Raw genomic sequence first — 19421 nt, forward strand, 5'->3', positions numbered from 1 at the left:
TAGATACATAAGGATGAGATATCCTCCATTACATACATATAGAAAAATAAAAAAAATAAAAAAAAAACTATAAAGTGGCAAGTCTCTTAGCCCGATCAAATCATTATGGACTCCCATCGAAACGCAAACGCCTCAAAAGGTATGTTTCGTGTCTCAACATGCACCTTTGGCCAGAAACATAAAAGAGTTTTGATTGCAAACACAACTTTCTCCATAGACGTTGTTATTCCCTCAAAGTGTCTCTGATTCCTCTCCAACCAAATGCCCCACATAATCGCAAAAGGCAACATGCTCCAAAGTCGTCTTCCCTTCTCATAGTGGACTCTCAAATCCCATGAGGCTAATAACATCGTCACCGAAACCAGACACACCCAAGAAACCCCTGACTCTATAATAAAATGACACCAAATCCGCCATGAAAAAGGACAAAGCAAAAGAATATGATTCACAGACTCCCCATCCCTTAAACACAACGGACAAAAGTTGACAAAAACTTCTTTGACACGTCTTTTTCTGAGATTGTCAATAGTCAAAATTTTACCAAGAGATGCACACAAAACAAAAAAGACAACTTTTGATGGAACTTTACAAACCCAAATAATATGACTATGAAATTTAGGAAGGGCATTAAGATCATGACGGGAGATTAGAGAACAAAGCTTAAAGTAAAAAGATCTAGAAGAAAATCTCTCTTTCTTGTCAATAGACCAAAGCCTCTTATCTCTGTCCGGTCTCACGGAAGAAATGGAGTCTAACATCATCGTGAGAGCAACCACACTCACTATATCCCTATCAGAGAGAGCATTATGAATACCCAGGTCCCAAGCAATAAAACCATTGTGTTCCCTCATGAATGATTGAACTGGCATGTTCCTTAAGTTAGAAACAACATATAATCTAGAGAAAACGTGTGACAGAGGCCTCTTGTCTAGCCATATATCCTCCCAAAAGCGGATGCTATCACTTTTGCCTAAAGCAAATCTAATATGTTTGTAGAACGCCTCTCCCACTCTCTGAACACCTTTCCAAATACCACAGCCATAAGGTATGGCCACATGACCACTCTTCTACCCCAAACCGTGTTCTCCAAACCTAGACACAATCACCTTCCTCCAAAGGCTCTCCCTTTCCTCCCCGAACCTCCAAAGCCATTTACCTAGCAAAGCAAAATTAAACTCTCATAAACTTCTAATATCTAAACCTCCCTTCCTGTCTAGAACGACACACCTTCTCCCAACTAACCAAATGAAACCTATGCCTCTCCTCACTGCCATCCCAAAGAAATTTTTTAATAATCGCCTCCAATTTAGCGGCAACACTCTTAGGCATGTGGAAAAGAGACACCTCTACCTTGTCCTTATCCCATATAGCACAAATCCCACCCGCCAACCCCACCGAAGGTAAACTGATCCAATCAATGTCATTAATGCCCCAAATCTCCCAAGCAATTGTAGGAGAGAAACACCAAAATTTGGTTTCCTATAAGAGAACTACACTAGGTTTTCCTCTCCTAATAACCTCTTTAATACACGGATGTTTATTCTTATTGCCCAAACCCCTCGCGTTCCAGCTCATAATTTTGTGATTCATAAAGAAACATTTAACTTCCCCCTCCCTCTTCTAGAGAACTACCCTCTTGTATCTCCTCTCCATAATAATGGATTGAGAATTAGTGTAGATATTGCAGGTTAGAGCTAAGTTTCATGTGTATATGAAGTTATGAAGCTCCCTCTTAATGACCACGTACACTCTTAGGGAGGTGTAGGAAGGTACTAATGCTTTGTAGTGATGTACTTACTTTAAAAATCATACCGAGCTTGTTAGCTTTATGCTTTGATTTAATATACAGGTGGGGTCTCTGCCGGAACCCCATAATCTTTTCAAAAAAAAAAAAAAAAAAAAAAAAAACTGAGAGCCATAACTTGCTAGTGAAAGGCGTGAAAATTTTCGCTTTGTGTTAATCCTCTGTTTCATTCTGACAAGCATAACACCTTGAAATATGCATTGGACAATGTAATCAACTCTAGAGGAAACGAGTCTAATATGGCATCTAATACACGAACCAATATGGCAAAAAACAAAGCGTCCTCACCACTATTAGCACTACAAGATAGAGGAAACGAGTCTTCACGAAACAGAGGTACCACTCAAGAGCTAACAAAAACGTAATCAAGTTATAAGGCAAGACACCAATCCAACTTCAAAATAAATACTCAAAATTTACTTTTAGGAGAATCAAACTCCTGAACAGCTGAAGTACCCAGAACAATTATTATAAGAATACTAAATTGCACAGTAAGTTTCCAATTACTCTACATTCTGTACCATCAAATACTTCCCTTAAAATGCACAAAATTGAATCCTGCAGTTTTATTGACGACCAAGACAGAACCCGGAAACTTCTAACAAGGCATTAATAATTAGATATCAGTACATGTAAAAGCTACACCTTCTGACAGGCCAATGCAAGCTCCTCACATAACGCCTTTAATTCTGACAGTATAACAGAGACCTGAGAAGTTTTTTAATGTAACAAAACAAGTGCCATTACGGGATTCAACAGGCTTTCCATAGGTAGCCCATAACAACATCTAAAGGATTGATCGACCTATCATATTCTGGAATATTTTTGCTTGACTGTCATCAAATGACAATCACAACAAGCAATGATTGTTAAGTTTCCAAGGATGTGGCAACAACCATGATGGTTTGAATCATTGAAGAGTACGTTTAAATTTCCCAATAAAGGAATTCGTGTGTCATGTACATTGTTGTAAACTGTGTTCATTTTGAGCAGGAGATGCAAAATTCATCACGTGCTTGAATTCCAATCAGTATGAAAGAACTTCTTGTTCTAGATAATGTTCTCTGTATGAAAGAACTAATCTGAGTCTAACATGTACGTACCTTAGTCAGATTGACACGGGCACGCATGTCGATGTCCAACACGGATGTGGAGTGTCCAACACAACGCCCTATATGAAGTGGGAGACAGTGATAGCGATATTATTCAGCTGTATATGTCCATCCTCAGAGTAACTATCTTACTTATCCCCAGCCAAAAAGGTCACCACTGCAGATGATAATCTATAACAGACACCTCAAATGGTCTACCGGATGACAGAAAGCCAAATCCCTCAACCGCTAACTTGGGAGCCATACTTGACCAAATTGTAACTGTTCTAATCAAATGAAGAAGATTAAAAAACACCACAACATTCAGTTTCTGTTTGCATCAAAGCTGATCAAACCATACAATGTTCAACTAGGTTTAATATTATAAGAAACCAAAGTGATGTAACAAGAGCTAGAAAAGACTCTGATACCTCAGAATGCTACACCATTATCAAGCACATATGAGAAAGCTCAGGAACAGGCGAAAATCCACCAACCTAATATTCATCGCATACCACGATAATAGTAACCCTTTCCGCCCACTTTTGAGATAACAGACACCTCGAATAGTTGACCGAGAGCTGAATTTGTCCCTAAGATTTGATAATTCCCAACCACTGACTTAGGAACCACACTGAACCACATTTTAACTTGCTATACTGAAAACAATTGAAGAAAATCAATTAACCACAAGATGCAATCATTTGATTTCTGTTTGCATCAAACCAATAAATGTTCAACTAGGCTGAATTTTAAGAAACAAAACACTAAAGAACAATACATCTAAAATCTTATTTGACAGTGATGTAACAGGAGCTCGAAAAAACACTCTGATACCAATTTCGATGCTTTCCTTCTTCAGTAGGGCACTAGGGCAGGGAATTGAACCCGACCCGACCTGAACCCGAATATGTTGGGTTTGGATACATTTCTCTAACTGTATTTAAATTCGGGTCGGATACGGATAATTCGGATGTGTTTTGGGTGATGTTTCACATTTTTAGTGCAACCCGATCAGGTTTGGGTTTCGGACTCGGATTCGGGTGAAATATTTGCAAAAAATTCGGATTCGGATATTGGCATATCCGACCTGAACCCCACCCATTCCCTGCACTATTCTTCAGTACATCACATAGTTGATAATTGTGAGTTCTGAAGGAGACACAATGAAGGTGTTGGAGCAAGGAATAAAAACTTCCCATCATTCGGAAAGCTACCAAAGCCAGAAAAAGATAAACCCAAAGTTCTTGCTTGGTTTCTTATAATGGTTTGAAATTTTGGAAGATCAAGAAAAGGGCTTGAAAGAAGTGTGATATGAGGTCGAAACTCGATTTCGATAAGTCGAGTACTAAGTCTACCTTTCAGCTGATAGGTAGCACTGCACCTATACATTTATCTTAGAAAACATTAAGTCTCTTTGCATGTAGCATGCATGGTTAAGTTGACACTTACCATACAAGTCTACATGAGATTTAAGGCTTACCACCTACCTTTAATACTTTTTTTAAAAAAATAACTAAGGTTTAAGCAGACCCTCAATGGAGTCTCAATATTATGATTCCCTCCTTATTTTCCTTCACTAGAGCAGACATTGTTTCAGTTCAGGAGTAGAATTGAAGTACAAGCACTATAAGAAGCTGATCAACCAACGTACTTATTGGACGCATTGTCCATTAAACCCTTAATGAGTGCTAGGATGATTTTACAGTAGCATGGGTGTTTTTCCTCTTCACTTACCATTACTGCTCTAAGGGAATAAGATTCAACTGGAACGGATCTTATCCCATACCATCAGCAGCCTTTTAGCCCAGCTTCAATGCCCTTCATCTCTTGTAACAAGATAGACTTTTATTTGTGAGAACCATTGGAAGCAAAGACCACATCAGCCTTTGAATTCCTAGAGAAACATTGGAAGCAAAGACCACATCAGCCTTTGAATATCTCTAAGTAAACCGCCAAAACCTCCTTTTATGATGTTGAACTGAGTCTTCAGTGTTATGGCCTTAAGGGTGTGCTTACCTTCCACAGGCTTGCTCCCATTGGCAGTTGATATAAGTCTTTGAACATGTTGGGATTTGAATTCCCAATCTATTAATCAGCTCTCTGACATGAATAGAGTCGTCCATAAGACCATAAATGCAACTTCTGCTTTTGTTTAGTCCTTATTTTGTTAATAAGCTTATCTTTCAGTACTTCCAACGGCTAATAGCTTTTTCCAAATCGTCTGTGATTACTCTCCTTCCCTTTCCAACTGATAGTTGCACAGACTGATAACTTTGTGATTTCAACTTCAGGCTTCTTGGTTCTACAAACTCTAAAAATGCTCCACCATTTACTGTTAGTTTCCAAGCAACTGGTTTACACTTTGCCATATATATTGCCACAGAATCCATCACCAAATTTGACAATGTATTCTACGAACGGAGTGAAAGCATATCACAATTAATGCAAGTAACTTTCCCATCCAAAGCCGTTTTGCAAAAGGAATCAGTAAAATTTTATTATAGCTACTGAAAGAAAAAAGTTTTGGGAGAAAAGACAGTACAGCTTAATTAGGTTCGACCTTCTCTCACACATTTATATATAAAAAATATTCGGTTTACAATATGGAAAACATCGAATAAAATCCGGGTCATGGGGGCTTTTAATCCCCACAAGGCCACAACCTGGGGACCCTCCCGGGGGGGGGGGGGGGAAGTGTCCCACCTCTAATGTATTGGCTTAGAACTCTAACAGAATCAATGTTTTGGTAATCCTTTTAATGTAATTCTACTGCAAAATTTCTCTTTCTCACAAAAGAGTGACATTGGCCACTCGATACACATCCAAACAATGAGACCGAAAACACTTGCAAAGTGAATATGGATTGGCCTTGCTTACTCCTAGGATCTTAGAATTGAGAATACTAATTAAAGCGCCACACTGAAAGCTGCAAAGTGCAAAGCATGGTACTCGGTACCTGAGGGAGACCACACCTCATACTCTTACAGATGTGTAATGCATCTCATATTTCACAAAACAATGACCACAGCCCATATAAAGCATGCCCTGTGAGTATGTGGAGAGTTCATTTGGAATGATAATCAGCTAAAGGTGAAAGGATTTTCCACTTAAGAAGTGAGTGCCAAAGTGTGTTAATGCGTCTAAGTATGTACTATGTAGAGACTGAACCTAAAACATCTTCTCCACAATCCACATAGTGAGCGTCTAGACCATATTACAATGTGAGTGCCCAATCACATGGGATACGGACATCTTAGGTGCATATGCATTGGGCAAAATAATCATCAAGTTTGTGAGTTTCAAAATCCTTATCTATGGGACTGTAATCTGGAAGGGATGTAGCCGCCAAACAGCTAGGTGTTGCTTCGAATTTAGTAGTTGATAAGCTCTAGTTTCAGAGGCAATTAGTAAGCTATTCTAAATATGCATGATGTTCTTGGAGGAGGTCGCCAAGTGGCTTCTGATTTGACCACATGCACTATGGTCCATCTACCGTATCAACTGCATTTACCAAATACTAAGTGTGTGCCAAACTAACATAGATCTGATAATCCAACAACTTCTCTTCCAGGTTTACACGAGAACTTAGTCCACTTTGTTCCTTCCCAAATTATGCCACTACAACGTTCATAATCATAAATTCTGGATGGTCATGTTTACATTGCCACTAAATCTATAGCCAAACATGACAATGTACTCTACAAATAAGACAAGCATTTCAGAAGTAGTGCACGTAAGTTCCTCCAAACCCCTTCTGCAAGCAATTAGGAATCAACCTTTTTGCAAATCCTTTCTCTGCAATTATACTGTTGTATTTTTTTTCCCCATGATAAAACTGCAGTATTTCTCCTTGTCACAATAGAGTGACATATTGCACTCAGTATGTGTCCAAACAACGAGGGCCAGTGTAGCACAGATACTTGCTAAAATGCTAGCATGTTAGCCATTAACAAGAGTGAGAATCACATCTCACATTCTTTCTAGATCTGTAATGCATCTTATATTTCATTAAGCAATGATCACAGCCAACGAAAAAGTACCCATGAAGGCCATGAGCAGTGAAAAGGTTTTTTGGACTGACAGTTGATTAATAACACAGAGGTTAGGCAACTAGAGAAGTGAGTTCTGAAGTGTGAATGTCTGTGTGGAGATACAACATCTTGTCCACCTACATAACTTCTAAACCATCAAGATCAAGTGCCCAATTACATGGGGTGTGGAAACGTTGGGTGTATAGGCTTTCACAAAATAATCAACTCCAGAATTAAGACATCAGATGGTTCTTCTCCTACTGATATCAAATAGACCATGCTGAGCAAAATCCTCTTCATGTAAACCAGTTCGACTACTCTTGACTTCACTTATTATTACAAGAACAACCGCTTTGATTGACAACACTTACATAAAGATTGGATTTGTGCAGATGTACACTATTGTAAGTTGTATTTATTATAAGCAGAAAATACAAGTTTTATCACCTGCTTGAATTCAGTGAGAAAGAACTTCAAGCTCTAGATAAGGTTTTTAGGAAGAAAGACTTAATCTGAGTCTAACATGTTTCTGTACTATAACTATGTGACGATTTCTTCTTCTTTTTCTTTTTGGACAAGAAAATAGAACAAAAAAAACAGGGAGATAGGTTGAGGTAAAAAATCATTAGTTGAGGCAGCAAATCAGTATGTACATAAAAAATAAAAAAAATAAAAAATAAAAAAAATAAAGGAAAGAGAATAATTCTCCACCTAATTACTAACGCATTGAAGGGAGTAAGGCACAAGTGCTAACTAAGTTAGTTGGTAATGTTTGTGGGGGTTCTTACAGTTCAAAAACCACCAGCACCATACTTTAGCCTCATTTTTTTTTGCTCGGTAAAACAATAAGTATTTTTTTGCTAATATGGAGATATTATCACCATGCTTTACCTATAAAAAATTGCATTAAAGAATTCCACTCAACTTCTCCACAATCTTCAATCAGCAGTTACAAAGACTCTCAGCAGCTATAACACGTATTATTCAGCTGTCCACTTACATCCTAAAATAACTTATCTTACTTGGCTTAGGAGCCACATTCAAACACATTTTAGTTGTTAATCCCATATCAAATGTATGACAATCAATTAAACATGGTATTATGGTAATGCTAAATATGCATAGCAAGTGGCCTCTAATTTCAACTACATTACCACTGCATTTACTGAGTATACCAAAGTATGTAAGCCTTCCAGCTTTAACATGAGAGAACATAGTCCATAATGTTTCATTGCCAAACATGCCACCACACCGTTCATAACCATAAAATCCTGGGTGTTCAAGTTAACACTGCGTCATTATCACAGAATCTATCGCCAAATTTGAGAACGTACTAGTAATGAATCAAAATCATCTCAGAACTTAAGTAAGTAAGTTTCCCATCCACACCTTTTCCCAACAATTAGGAATCAACTTTTTGCCAACCGTTTATCTGCAATTCTAATCCAGTACTTCTCCTTGTTAAAATAGAAAGACCTTACGTACTCAATAAACGTCCAAACAATGAGGACCACTGATGTGAATTGGGGTTTCACTTTGATAATTGAGTCCTATATTAGTTTCTATGTCATTAGGGAGTACTAGAATTGGATCTAATTAGTATTTTGAGGTTATTTAGTATAAGGGTATTTTGGGGTTATTATTAATTCCGAATTTAGGGTGCTTTATTTGTTTTAGAAGTTCTTTTCCTATATAAGGAGTTGTAGGCATTGGCCATAGTTAGTTTTTGGATTGAGTTGAACTGATTTTAGTTGAGAATTGGTAGAATTCGTTTAATTACAATTGTGATTGTAACAACCACAGTGTTGAACATGCCGTAACGTTAGAAGATAATTAAGCTAGCTTTTTTATAATGACACGGTTTATTTCTGTGTGGTTAAAGACAGTACACTTACCAAGTTATGATAAGTTGCATTAATGCAGTAGGAGTTAAGTGCTAATGGGTTGCAATAGCAACATATAAATAGAGTCTTGTAATCACTTTGAAATCATCGAAATGAAATAAACAATTCTTTCACCATTAGTAATCATTAGCCTTCAATATTTGTAAGTTTGTATTTAGGAAAACAAGTTTCTTCTCTTGATCGTTTATTGTCCAGTTACCCTTGTTACCAATGGTAATAATTAAATAACAAATGATTAAAAGAGGAAACTTGTTCTCTTTAATATAAACTCACAAAACAATTGAATGCCAATGATTACTAATGGTGAAAGAATCGTTATTCAATTCTATGATTTGAAAAGTGATTTACATACCATATTTACAAGTTGCTATTGCAAACCTCCATTAGTGTTTAACTCCTATTACATTAATGCAACTTATCATAACTTGGTAAGCGTACGGTCTTTAACCACACATATGAACCATTTCATTATTAAGAAGCTAGCTTAATTAACTTCTAACAGATAATTGCCAAGCAAATATGAATTGTCTTTATTTTTTCCTCATAAGATCTTAGAATCTATAACGCTTCTTAAAGTGCCATATCTAGAATGAACCAAGTGCAAAATGCTCATGGTGCTAATTAACCAGAGGGAGAACAACATCTCATATTCTTTATAGATCTTTAATGCATCTCTTATCCAAAAAGCAACCCTAGCCTATAAAGCATGACCAGTGAGCTGTGAAGAAATTCATCTTGAAAGATGATCCATTAAAGGTGAAGGGGTTTTATACTCAAAAAAGTGAAGTGTGTTAATGTGCCTAAAAATATGGAGACTGAACAAACCATCTTGTCCACCTAGTTAACTTCTAGATCATGAAATGCCTACTGGCCACTACCAAGTTACATTGGCGTGCGAAAATATTGGGTGCATATGCATTGGACAAATAATCAACTGTAGAACTAAGAAATCTAATACAAGAACCAATATGGCGAAAAGAGAAAAGGTTTTCTCCACATGAAAGAGAAAACAAGAACTTGAGAAAGAGAGATGCCACTCAACTAACATAAATGCAATCGAGATATAAATAAAAAAAAGGTGATCCTACTTCTGTAAAAAAAAAAAATACTAAAATGTCAAGTCCTATGTTAACGCAAAATCAAACTCCTAAATGGCTGAAGTACCAAGAGCATATAAGAACATTTCATTGCACCATAAGTTTTACCTAATACTCTACATTCTGTTGTTGTTAAGCAAGTGTACCGTCCAGTGACACTATGGTAGTCGTTCTAAACAATAAACTACTTCCCTTAAAGTGCACAAAGTTGAATCCTGCAATTTCAATGACGATCAAAGACGGAACCCAAAATCTTCAAGATACTTTTAGCACTACTCTTTAGATATCAGTGTAGGAAAACCATGAAAGCTACATTTCCCTGATATGATGAGCAAATACACATGCGCACTGTAAGTCGCCACATAAACATCTTTAATTCTGACCGTACACCAAAGATTATCTGAGAAGCTTTTCAATGTAACAAGACAAGTGCGACTATAAGATTCAACAGGCTGCATAAGAAAAGCCAAGAGCAGCACCTAAAGTCCTAAAGGATTGAACATTTGATATTCTGGGAACTTTTTATGCTTTCTTCATGAACGAGTCCTTGTAACAAGCAATGACTATAAAGTTTCTGTCAGTGTGGCAATGATAAAACTATTGTTCTCACGTAGGATAATTTAAAATTTCCTAAAAATTAAATTTGTACATCATGTACATTACTGTCAGTTGTGTTTAATATAAGCAGGACATAAAAGTTTTATCACCTGCTCAATGGCTGAGAAAGAACATCTTGTCCTAGACAAGGTTTTCAGGAAGAAAGAATAACTGAGTCTACATGTCTCTGCACTATAACAAAAATACAGGGTAGAACCGCAGATTGAGGTAAAAAAATCAGCAATCACGTACACCATCAAATGAAAGAGAAAAACCCTTTACCTAATCACTAATGTATTGAAGGGGTAGGTGCCAGCTAAGTTAGTTGGTAATGTTTCTGGGAGTTGTTACTACAAACATGGGAACAAAAGCCACCACCAACATACTTTAACCTTACGTATCAATAATTCCACTCAACTTCTCCAATCTCCTCAATCAGCCGTTCTAAAGACTCTCAACAGTGATTACGATTTCTGTCCAGCTGTCCATTTACACTTTCAAATAACTATCTTACCTCAGAAACTTAAAATCACCACATTAAAGAACAATTTAACTGTTATACCAATATCAAACGAACGAAAAACAATTAACAACAAGACGAAATCAATCAGTTTCCATTTTCATAAAACAATACAATATTCAACTAGGCTTAATCTTATAATAAACAACCATAACAAAGATACAATACATCACAACTCTTAATTAAACATAATATAACAATAACTAGAAAACAACTCCAATACCTCACAATTCTACAGCATTCCCAAGCGGAAACGAGAAAAGCTCCCGAACAGGCGAATACTCCACCAATCCAATATCCATAGCATACCCAGAAACCGGCAACTTCAAATCCCTCAAAACACAAAAAGCCTCACCCATCCTATTCCTCGCAACGTCTTGAGCAACGGCACAATGTGGTATCCAGGAATCAGGACTAAACTCATCCCCAACTTCCACACTCTCCTTCTTAAGTACATCACATAACTGAGAATGAAACTGAAGTAGACCCAAAGAAGGTGTTAACCCAAGGAACAAAACATTCCTATCATTAGGAAAACTAGCAATACTTGAAAAAGATAAGCCCAATGGTTCTTGCTTGGAAGCAAAGTTTCTTATAATAGTTTGAAGTTTAGTGACATCAAGTAATGGACTTGAAAGAAGTGTGATATGAGGTCTAGACTCAATTTCAATAAGTTGGGTACTAATTTGTCTACGTGCTAAAACATTCCATGCTTTCAACACTTGGTTTTCTAGTGCTGGGTCAAAGTAAAGTTCAATTGCATAACCTTGTGACATTGTTTTTTCGGGTGTAAAGATTGGATTTTTGGGGTTTATGGAAATTTCAAGAAGAGATTTTTGTTAGAGAAATGAGGAAAGAGAAAAAAAAAATTATGTGTTCGAAGAAGTGGAAAAATGAAGATACTGAAAAGGTGAAAAAGAAAGAAGAACCCAAGAATTTTGGAATTTCGTGATATCTGCCGATATATTTCGGAATCTATCCTGATTTCCAAATACTTGGCCAAATTTATACTTAACTTATCTCTATTAGTAAAGTACACCATAATTAACCTAACCTTTTAAATTAGACCAACCTTTTATCTACCACTAAATACCCTTGATTAGATATTAAAATAAAATATTCAATGCCTTTAAAAAGGACTATTCTGTCATTTCAACTTTTATTTCCATTTATACCCTTAAGTTATAACACCATCACAGAGGAGTTTTGTGTAATTGAGGGTTGAAAACCAAATGCACGCACTATATGACTATATGAATTGTACGCCTATATTTATTAGTCATAAATTAATACTTAAATTACCATAAATACACTAATCCTTTCCTTTTCATCTCCCTCTCAATCTCTACGTATCCCATCTTTTTTTGCAAACAGTAGAAACCAACCGTCTCTCTTCTTCTTCTCTCTCCCAACTAGGTATTTATTTCTGGCTTCTCTTCTCCCTCTTCGTCCTCTATTAATAAAAAAAAGATAAACTCTTTGTTGCATTTCTTTTCTTTTGATTTCTTCCAGTTTTGAAGAAAGCAAAGCAAGTAAGAGAATACCGACTTTAAGAAGGGTGTGAAGAGAATTGAAAACTCTGTTTCGTACCTAATTACTTTATTATCTCATCTTCTCTTGATTTTATGATTTTTTTGTCATAGAGAATGACGATATGAAGCTTTCAAGATCGATATAAGGGATTTTAATGGAAGATCCATGTTTTTGTCTATTTTCTTTGGAAAGTCAAAAGTAAAAGGTTAGTTTATCTCATTCTCTAGCCATCCTTTTTTAACTATTAATTTTCCATATTTATCTAAGATTATAGTGTTCCATATTTAAGAATGACCAATAATTATATTAAAGTTGGGTCCTAAAATTTTGCTCAGCTGCATATTGCAACGTGTTCTTTTGTCCCGGAACACTCTACTCAACCAATTGATTATAGCCTGTTTGACGCCATCCAACTGTTTGTGGCCAAGATGCCTGATTAGAGAAGCCTCAGAAGTGCAGTATCATTGAGCCTCTTTACCTGCCAACCCTTTCTTAACGAATGTTGTAGTACTGTCATGGAAGAATCATCTATACAGATCTTATGCGACATTATTGGACTGAATCCTAGGAGCCCCGTAACAAAACACTTGATTGGCACCGCGTGAGTGAAGATACCAATGGAAGATGAGCATATCGAGGAAGATCTTCCAACATTTACTTCATGAAGATGGTCATGAGTACTGGCTTCACGACAAGAGATTTCAGCCTCAGTTTCGTGATCCCTAGTTGTGGTGACAAACTGTAACCTGCTTTTACCGAATTTTTTCCTCGTCAAGCCTTGCCTGGTCTTGGAAAGCAGATCTCCATGTGGTAAAGGATTTAGCCCATCTCGGTCATTAGCCAAGTTAGGTAAAACGTGTGAACTCTTAACAATTTGCAAATGAAACTGTGCGCATTGTTTTCTATTATAGCATGAGAAGGAGAAAGAATTAGGGGACTATATATTTATCGAGTGCAAAGTGTGATATCCATGTTCATATACAATTAGGATACTGTATATTTGTTAATTGAAAAATGTGGTATCCATGTATATGAGTTGCTTGAGGTATCCAATTTATGCAGTCCATGTATATGAGTTGCTTTGCAAAAGAGAGTTCAATACTGAAACAATTTATGCTTAATTTATGCAGTCTGGCATATGAGTTGCTTGATTTGTGATATTAATGTAGTGAACGCATTCTCTTGGCACCAATATAATGCATGATGAGCATCTGGAAGATAACAACAGTGACAAAGAAATCGCCGTCAAAGGTGTACCCCGAAACTCCCAATTTTCTTTTGGAACGAAGTCTGGTACAAAACTTCTTCCCTCCGTCATGTTAAATACCATGTTATCTTATTATTTCTCTAACTTTCACTTTACCGTCTTTTTCTTTTACATTCGTGCTGTGTCACTGAAAAATCTTTCTATAAAGTCTATTACTGATGCTCAACTGACTCAAGTAAAAGATGATAAAGTCCCACCCTTCTTGGGCCAAAGATTGGGTTGTGGATATATGGCCAACTACATTACAAAATCTTTCCAAGGTAAGTAAAATCCACGTCATGGTAAGAATATCAGTGTAATATGGAACCTATCTTCTTGCAATGGGAAAATTGTCAAAACGGTTTTTGCTTTTTGTCTTTGAATCACTTTATCTTACTCTCTGCTTAGGCTATCACATTGTCATGGAGTTAAAGACCAACTAAACATGTTCTTGGGGTTTCCCACATATTTTGATGATATCACTAGGATATATTCCTTTTTGTTGATGCAAGGTTTTTAAGGTTTTTTCCATCTGTATGACGACATCTCTAGGCAGGTATCTCTTACGTGAAAATCACGTGTATGTTACATGCATTATTACTTTTCATTTTACAAAGATCAATATCTTAAGTTACGCATTAGTTTATAGAGTTTTGTACCATGACTTGACAATTTTGAATTTTTTTAGCAATCTTGGTTATGGCTTTCTGTTGTAATCCAACAAGTCGTTTACATAATAGAAGTATTAGCTATATGTCTATGTGCATGAAAATGTTAGGAGCCCAATACCAATATTGTTGATAGCTGTTGAGGCAGGCCTTGCTGCGAAACTTCTATTAGTCATTCAGAACGTTTGCAATCCTGTTTTGAAACAACGGTCTGCTGAGCGATTAAATTAAAGTTGTGACGTTGTGTAGTTTAAATCATGTATGTTAGTTTCAATGCCTCATTTGCTTTGATAAAATTTTCAGTGCCAAACAATTTGATTGAGCCAATTAACTGTCATGAGACAGAGCTAAGGTACCCAGATTGTTCTCCTATGTACTCTAGAATATATATGATAGGAGGTCTCAATGCAATGAAATTCGATGATTAAGACTAAGAGTTTTTATGTTATTTTCATTTGTATTAACTTCTTTTAATCAGTTTGGTGTATGTAGGAGAACTGTTGAGATAGTCGATGGACCAAATGCAATCCATAAGAGTCATGTTGTTCTTCATAGATGAGAATAAAGACTTTATTTTATCTTGAATTGAAGATCATATGATATGTAGCCTTTTCCAGACATGATTGAAGGAATGAGACTAGATACAAGGAAATCTATATAGGAGCATTTTCAATAGCTTTATCGTATTGCTACCATGTGGTCGAACATTGGCACGATAAGTATCGGTAATGGGGATTGCACCTGAATCTCCAACCCGATCGATCCACAAAATCTATGACGCAGTTCTTACGACTTACAAACATCCTCAGAGACGTCATTGAAAAGTAAGCATTAATACCTATATATAGACTTCATTTCAGTTCTTATGACTTAAATTTGGCATGTTCAAGATTGCTAGCCATTCAACATATTGGTAACATTATATACAATAAGTACCTTTTCATTGTTGTTAAATGATGATCTCAAGAATTTTTACACCAGTTGTCATAGGCTAAATCAAATTTCGGTCCTAGAAGTATGTAAGCAATGCTTATAATATTACAAGATGACAAACAACTGTTTTATTGTAGCAATACTTATATTTATCCTACCATTCCACCCATTAACATTGTTTTACTTCTCTTAACAGTACTTTAAAATGGGAGATTATATCTTCCACAAAATGAACTTGTGCGATTTGGGTTGTGTGGCGAAGATGTTTTTTGAGGAAGGTTTTGGATGGGTGAAGAGAGCTCATGAAAGTTCAGATTGATAGAGTAAAATTTTATTTCAACCAAGCAGAGGAGAAGTTTTGTTGGTTTGAACCAAATATTAAAGGCGGAATTTGTTTGCAGGGTCCCAAGCATGGAACCGCATTTAGAGTTTCATGTGTAATATATTTTGGTTCCCTCTTAATTTTTGAAGTTCCAATGGATAATGTCTTTTTGATGTTGCAAACAGCTATGGTTTCTTCTATCAATGTAAAAATTGAATTTATAACGTTTATTTGCCTATTGTTCATGTGTGTCCTTTGTTGATTTTCTGTCTTCACTGGGTTATGTCATATATCCAATTTCAGTTCCAAGTTTGAATTATTCCTGGAGTTCTCATTTCAAGGATTTTGATTGTAAGATGAGAAAATGACTTTTGTATTTTGGGATTCCAAGTTTGAATTATTCCTGGAGTTCTCACTCAAGGATTTTGATTGTAAGATGAGAAAATGACCTCTGTATTTTGGGAAATTTTGTGGTCCGGCGAGTATTCGTTAAGACGTGCAACGCACGTACATGATGCTAATATTATTAATTATAGTCACTAATATATATATAACATTATATTAGTGGCCATAATAATATAAGTTATATATATATATCCAAAAGAACAAAAATAAAATATACAATTGATTTTGGCTTTAGGGGAAGAAAAAACTTATATTATTATAGTCACTAATATAATGCTATATATATGTCTTTATATCAAAAAATTATCTCAAAAATAGTGATAGCGAATAATCAAATGACATAATAAAAGCTAGCAAAATGCACGTGCTCTGCACAATGACGAGAGAAAAAATAGACATATTCAAAGGTATATGACTATATGATAATGTGAAAATAAAAAAAAAACATATTGAAGGGTATGTGAGTATGCGAACTTGTGAAAATAGTATTGGTTTCTAAAATTCTTTAATTTATGTAAGCATACTCCAGTTCACATTAGCCTTTCAAATTAGCACGCCAAAACTATATAAATTGATAAGGACATTGTGATACTAATAAATAACATGTATATATAAAATTTGTAAGAGATAATCACTTGTTTACAGAGTAAGCGACAATTGAAATAATCTTATAAAGCCTGCCATATGACTCTAGTGGTGGAAGGTTATGCTCCTCTAGCGAAGTGAAAAACCCAATTTGTGTTGTCCAAATGTCAGATTACCTGCAATAGGGGTAGATCTCTTAAAATTATTTTTAATTTAATAAACTTTTACACAAAAAAATATCAACCATTCAAATCAAACAAAAGAGAACGAAGATGATGATTTGGCGCGAAAAACAACTACTTTCATAATCTGTTTTTCACAAACACTTAAAATTCTATTTGAAAGCCATGTGAAAATAAAGGTGTTATGGATACAATCTATTGTCATATCATCCATATAAACTATCAAATACCCACATTCATGTAAAACGGTTCACCCAAAATAGAAAAGAAACATTAAAAATTTGTCCGACATCAACAACAGATCTACTGTAGAATGAAGGATGCTACCGTGTTAGTTTGAGAAAAAAAGACAAATACTTTATTATATTCTAAGTCCTTTTACATGTGTAATTCAAATTTGATTGCACGTTCAACACTACAGTACCAATTTTATAAAATAACTCAAACAATATAGCAATTTGATGTGCAGTTCCATAGCTAGTTAATTCACATTAAAGTTAGAAAAAAAATGGTGGGGGAATAATGGTTACCTTAAGATTCCGAAGCGGGAGAAGAATCTGATTTCCTCAAGTGTGAAAGTTGTTGGCATATGATACTGCAGAAAATAGGTGCTACTTGTGGCATGGTCTATGTTTCCTATCAATATAAATTGGGCCATTTCAAGATAACCAATAATATTATTAGTAAATTTTCTAAAATCCAATATACTTTTATGTGGATAATTTATGAGCTCAAACTCTGTTGGTATCTCCAAAAATGCAGGTAACTTGAACCAGGTTTCATTTTATTCCATAACTACTCAAAAGAGTTTTTGGAACTATCTTACTGGAAAGTGAGTACAATTTATACACAACAATCTTTATAACTTTAAATATCCACAACAACTAGGATAATTGGACTAACTTAACCTAATCCTAACCATGTCCGATAAAGTATGATTACGCCTTTCAGCAATATCATTATATTGTGGCGTCGTTCTAAGTATTGTGTAATTATCACAAATACAACGCTTTTCTAAAACTTCAACAATTATTAGTTTAGGCCATTGACCTTTATCTTAATTTTCACCACTTCAATTTGGTTTGACAGACTTCACTTGTCTGTCTAGTTGCTTACAATCTCAATAATGTAAATCTTAACGACTCACACTCATAGAGATTCATTATGTAAGATAGGAACATAATCTTAATGTGAATTGTCATATAAAATGTCATACTTATTGTGGCTTTCGTTTTTTGTGTGTTGGTTTATTTTCTATAATACACTCCATACACATATGAGATTAACAAATTTAGATTCGAATGAGTCACATCATATGCTAATCTTTTTATAAACTTTTTCTCTGAAGATTTATACATTTTTCATGCCACAACTAAAAAGACATGACAGTCATTTAGCTATGTTCAACTCTAACTTTAAGATGCATAATAATAAAGTCCCTATTCGATAATCAAATAAGTTTGGTATCTGTGAATATCCTATACTTATTTAACCAAATAATGCATATTACCCCTTAATGTTTATTCAACCTTACATGTTTGGTCTACCTGTGGGTAACTCAAAACAATCGAATAAACACACAACAATTAGTGTCTATTATAACATCCAAGAACATAGTTGGTTCACTGTGATGAATACCAAACTATACATAAAGTGAATGTTTTAAGTCAATAGGCATGGACAAAGTTGGAATTACTGTGGTGAACACCAACTTATACGTAATATGAATATTCGACACCTTAGATTTTGATAAGTAAAACTTAATTTATGGTATATGAATCGAGACTTTAAAAACAAAATAATAATGCTCACTACATTAAAAGTTTTGATTATTAACACAAATAACTATAAGTTAGATTAAAATCTAATGATGAACATAATAGTGTCATTGCAATACCACCTGTGAGTGAGTACTACAACACACGAGGTGTTCATTCACTCCAGAATATTATGATGATGAGCGTACATTATAATTGTGAAACTATCTGTGGGCGTGTATCATAACATACAAAAACTTCACTTACATTTAGGGCTAAGTCATTAAGTACGTCAAAATTAGATAGGTTTGCTACTTGTGGGTAGTCAATTCCATATCTAACTCTTTAGTACATATTATCACCCTAAATTAATTACAACTGCATGTAACATTAATGATATTTACAGATTGACTACATGATACAAGTAAGTCGGCTATAAATGTGTCTTGAAGACATAACATGACTATAAAGGCAATAGTAAAAGGCGTAACTAGAGTCGATTGTTCCAATTAAAGGCACTTTAATACAAATTCCAATGACTTTAACGAATCCGGTGATGAATTGTGTCGGATTCGTTAGAATATAAAAATGTTACAGATCCCATCTTTTGAAATTGATATCATGACAAAATCAGAAATCAATTAACGTAAGTGTTTCGACCCCCACCTACGTGGCAAACGTCCATTAGTAGGGGTCTCCACTTTATTCGTTTAATCAACAGGGCTAAGGCCCAATTTGCTTTA

At 35.3% G+C, this 19421-nt stretch overlaps 1 protein-coding gene across 4 annotated transcripts; it reads right to left on the reverse strand.

Annotated features, from left to right (window-relative positions):
- Window positions 1–2317: 2317 nt before the first annotated feature.
- On the reverse strand, window positions 2318–11942 carry LOC147498042 (uncharacterized). 4 transcript variants are annotated; one of them, XR_015195361.1, is made up of 3 exons: window positions 11271–11942; window positions 3327–3554; window positions 2318–3177 (listed from the first exon to the last, which is right to left on the reverse strand). XR_015195361.1 is itself a non-coding variant. In XM_086560235.1 (2 exons), exon 1 carries the CDS (start codon window positions 11821–11823, stop codon window positions 11272–11274), a length of 552 nt encoding a protein of 183 aa, XP_086416361.1. In that variant the 5' UTR covers window positions 11824–11942; the 3' UTR covers window positions 8182–8200; window position 11271. The 4 variants fall into 4 exon arrangements, 1 of the variants encoding a protein (XP_086416361.1); XR_015195363.1 differs by lacking the exon at window positions 11271–11942 and having other exon boundaries at window positions 2318–3182; window positions 3393–3551; XR_015195362.1 differs by lacking the exon at window positions 11271–11942 and having other exon boundaries at window positions 2318–3182; window positions 3327–3551.
- Between the last annotated feature and the right edge of the window lie 7479 nt (window positions 11943–19421).

This window comes from Coptis chinensis, chromosome 5 (genome assembly GCF_015680905.1).
Source record: "Coptis chinensis isolate HL-2020 chromosome 5, ASM1568090v1, whole genome shotgun sequence".
NCBI classification, from domain to species: domain Eukaryota; kingdom Viridiplantae; phylum Streptophyta; class Magnoliopsida; order Ranunculales; family Ranunculaceae; genus Coptis; species Coptis chinensis.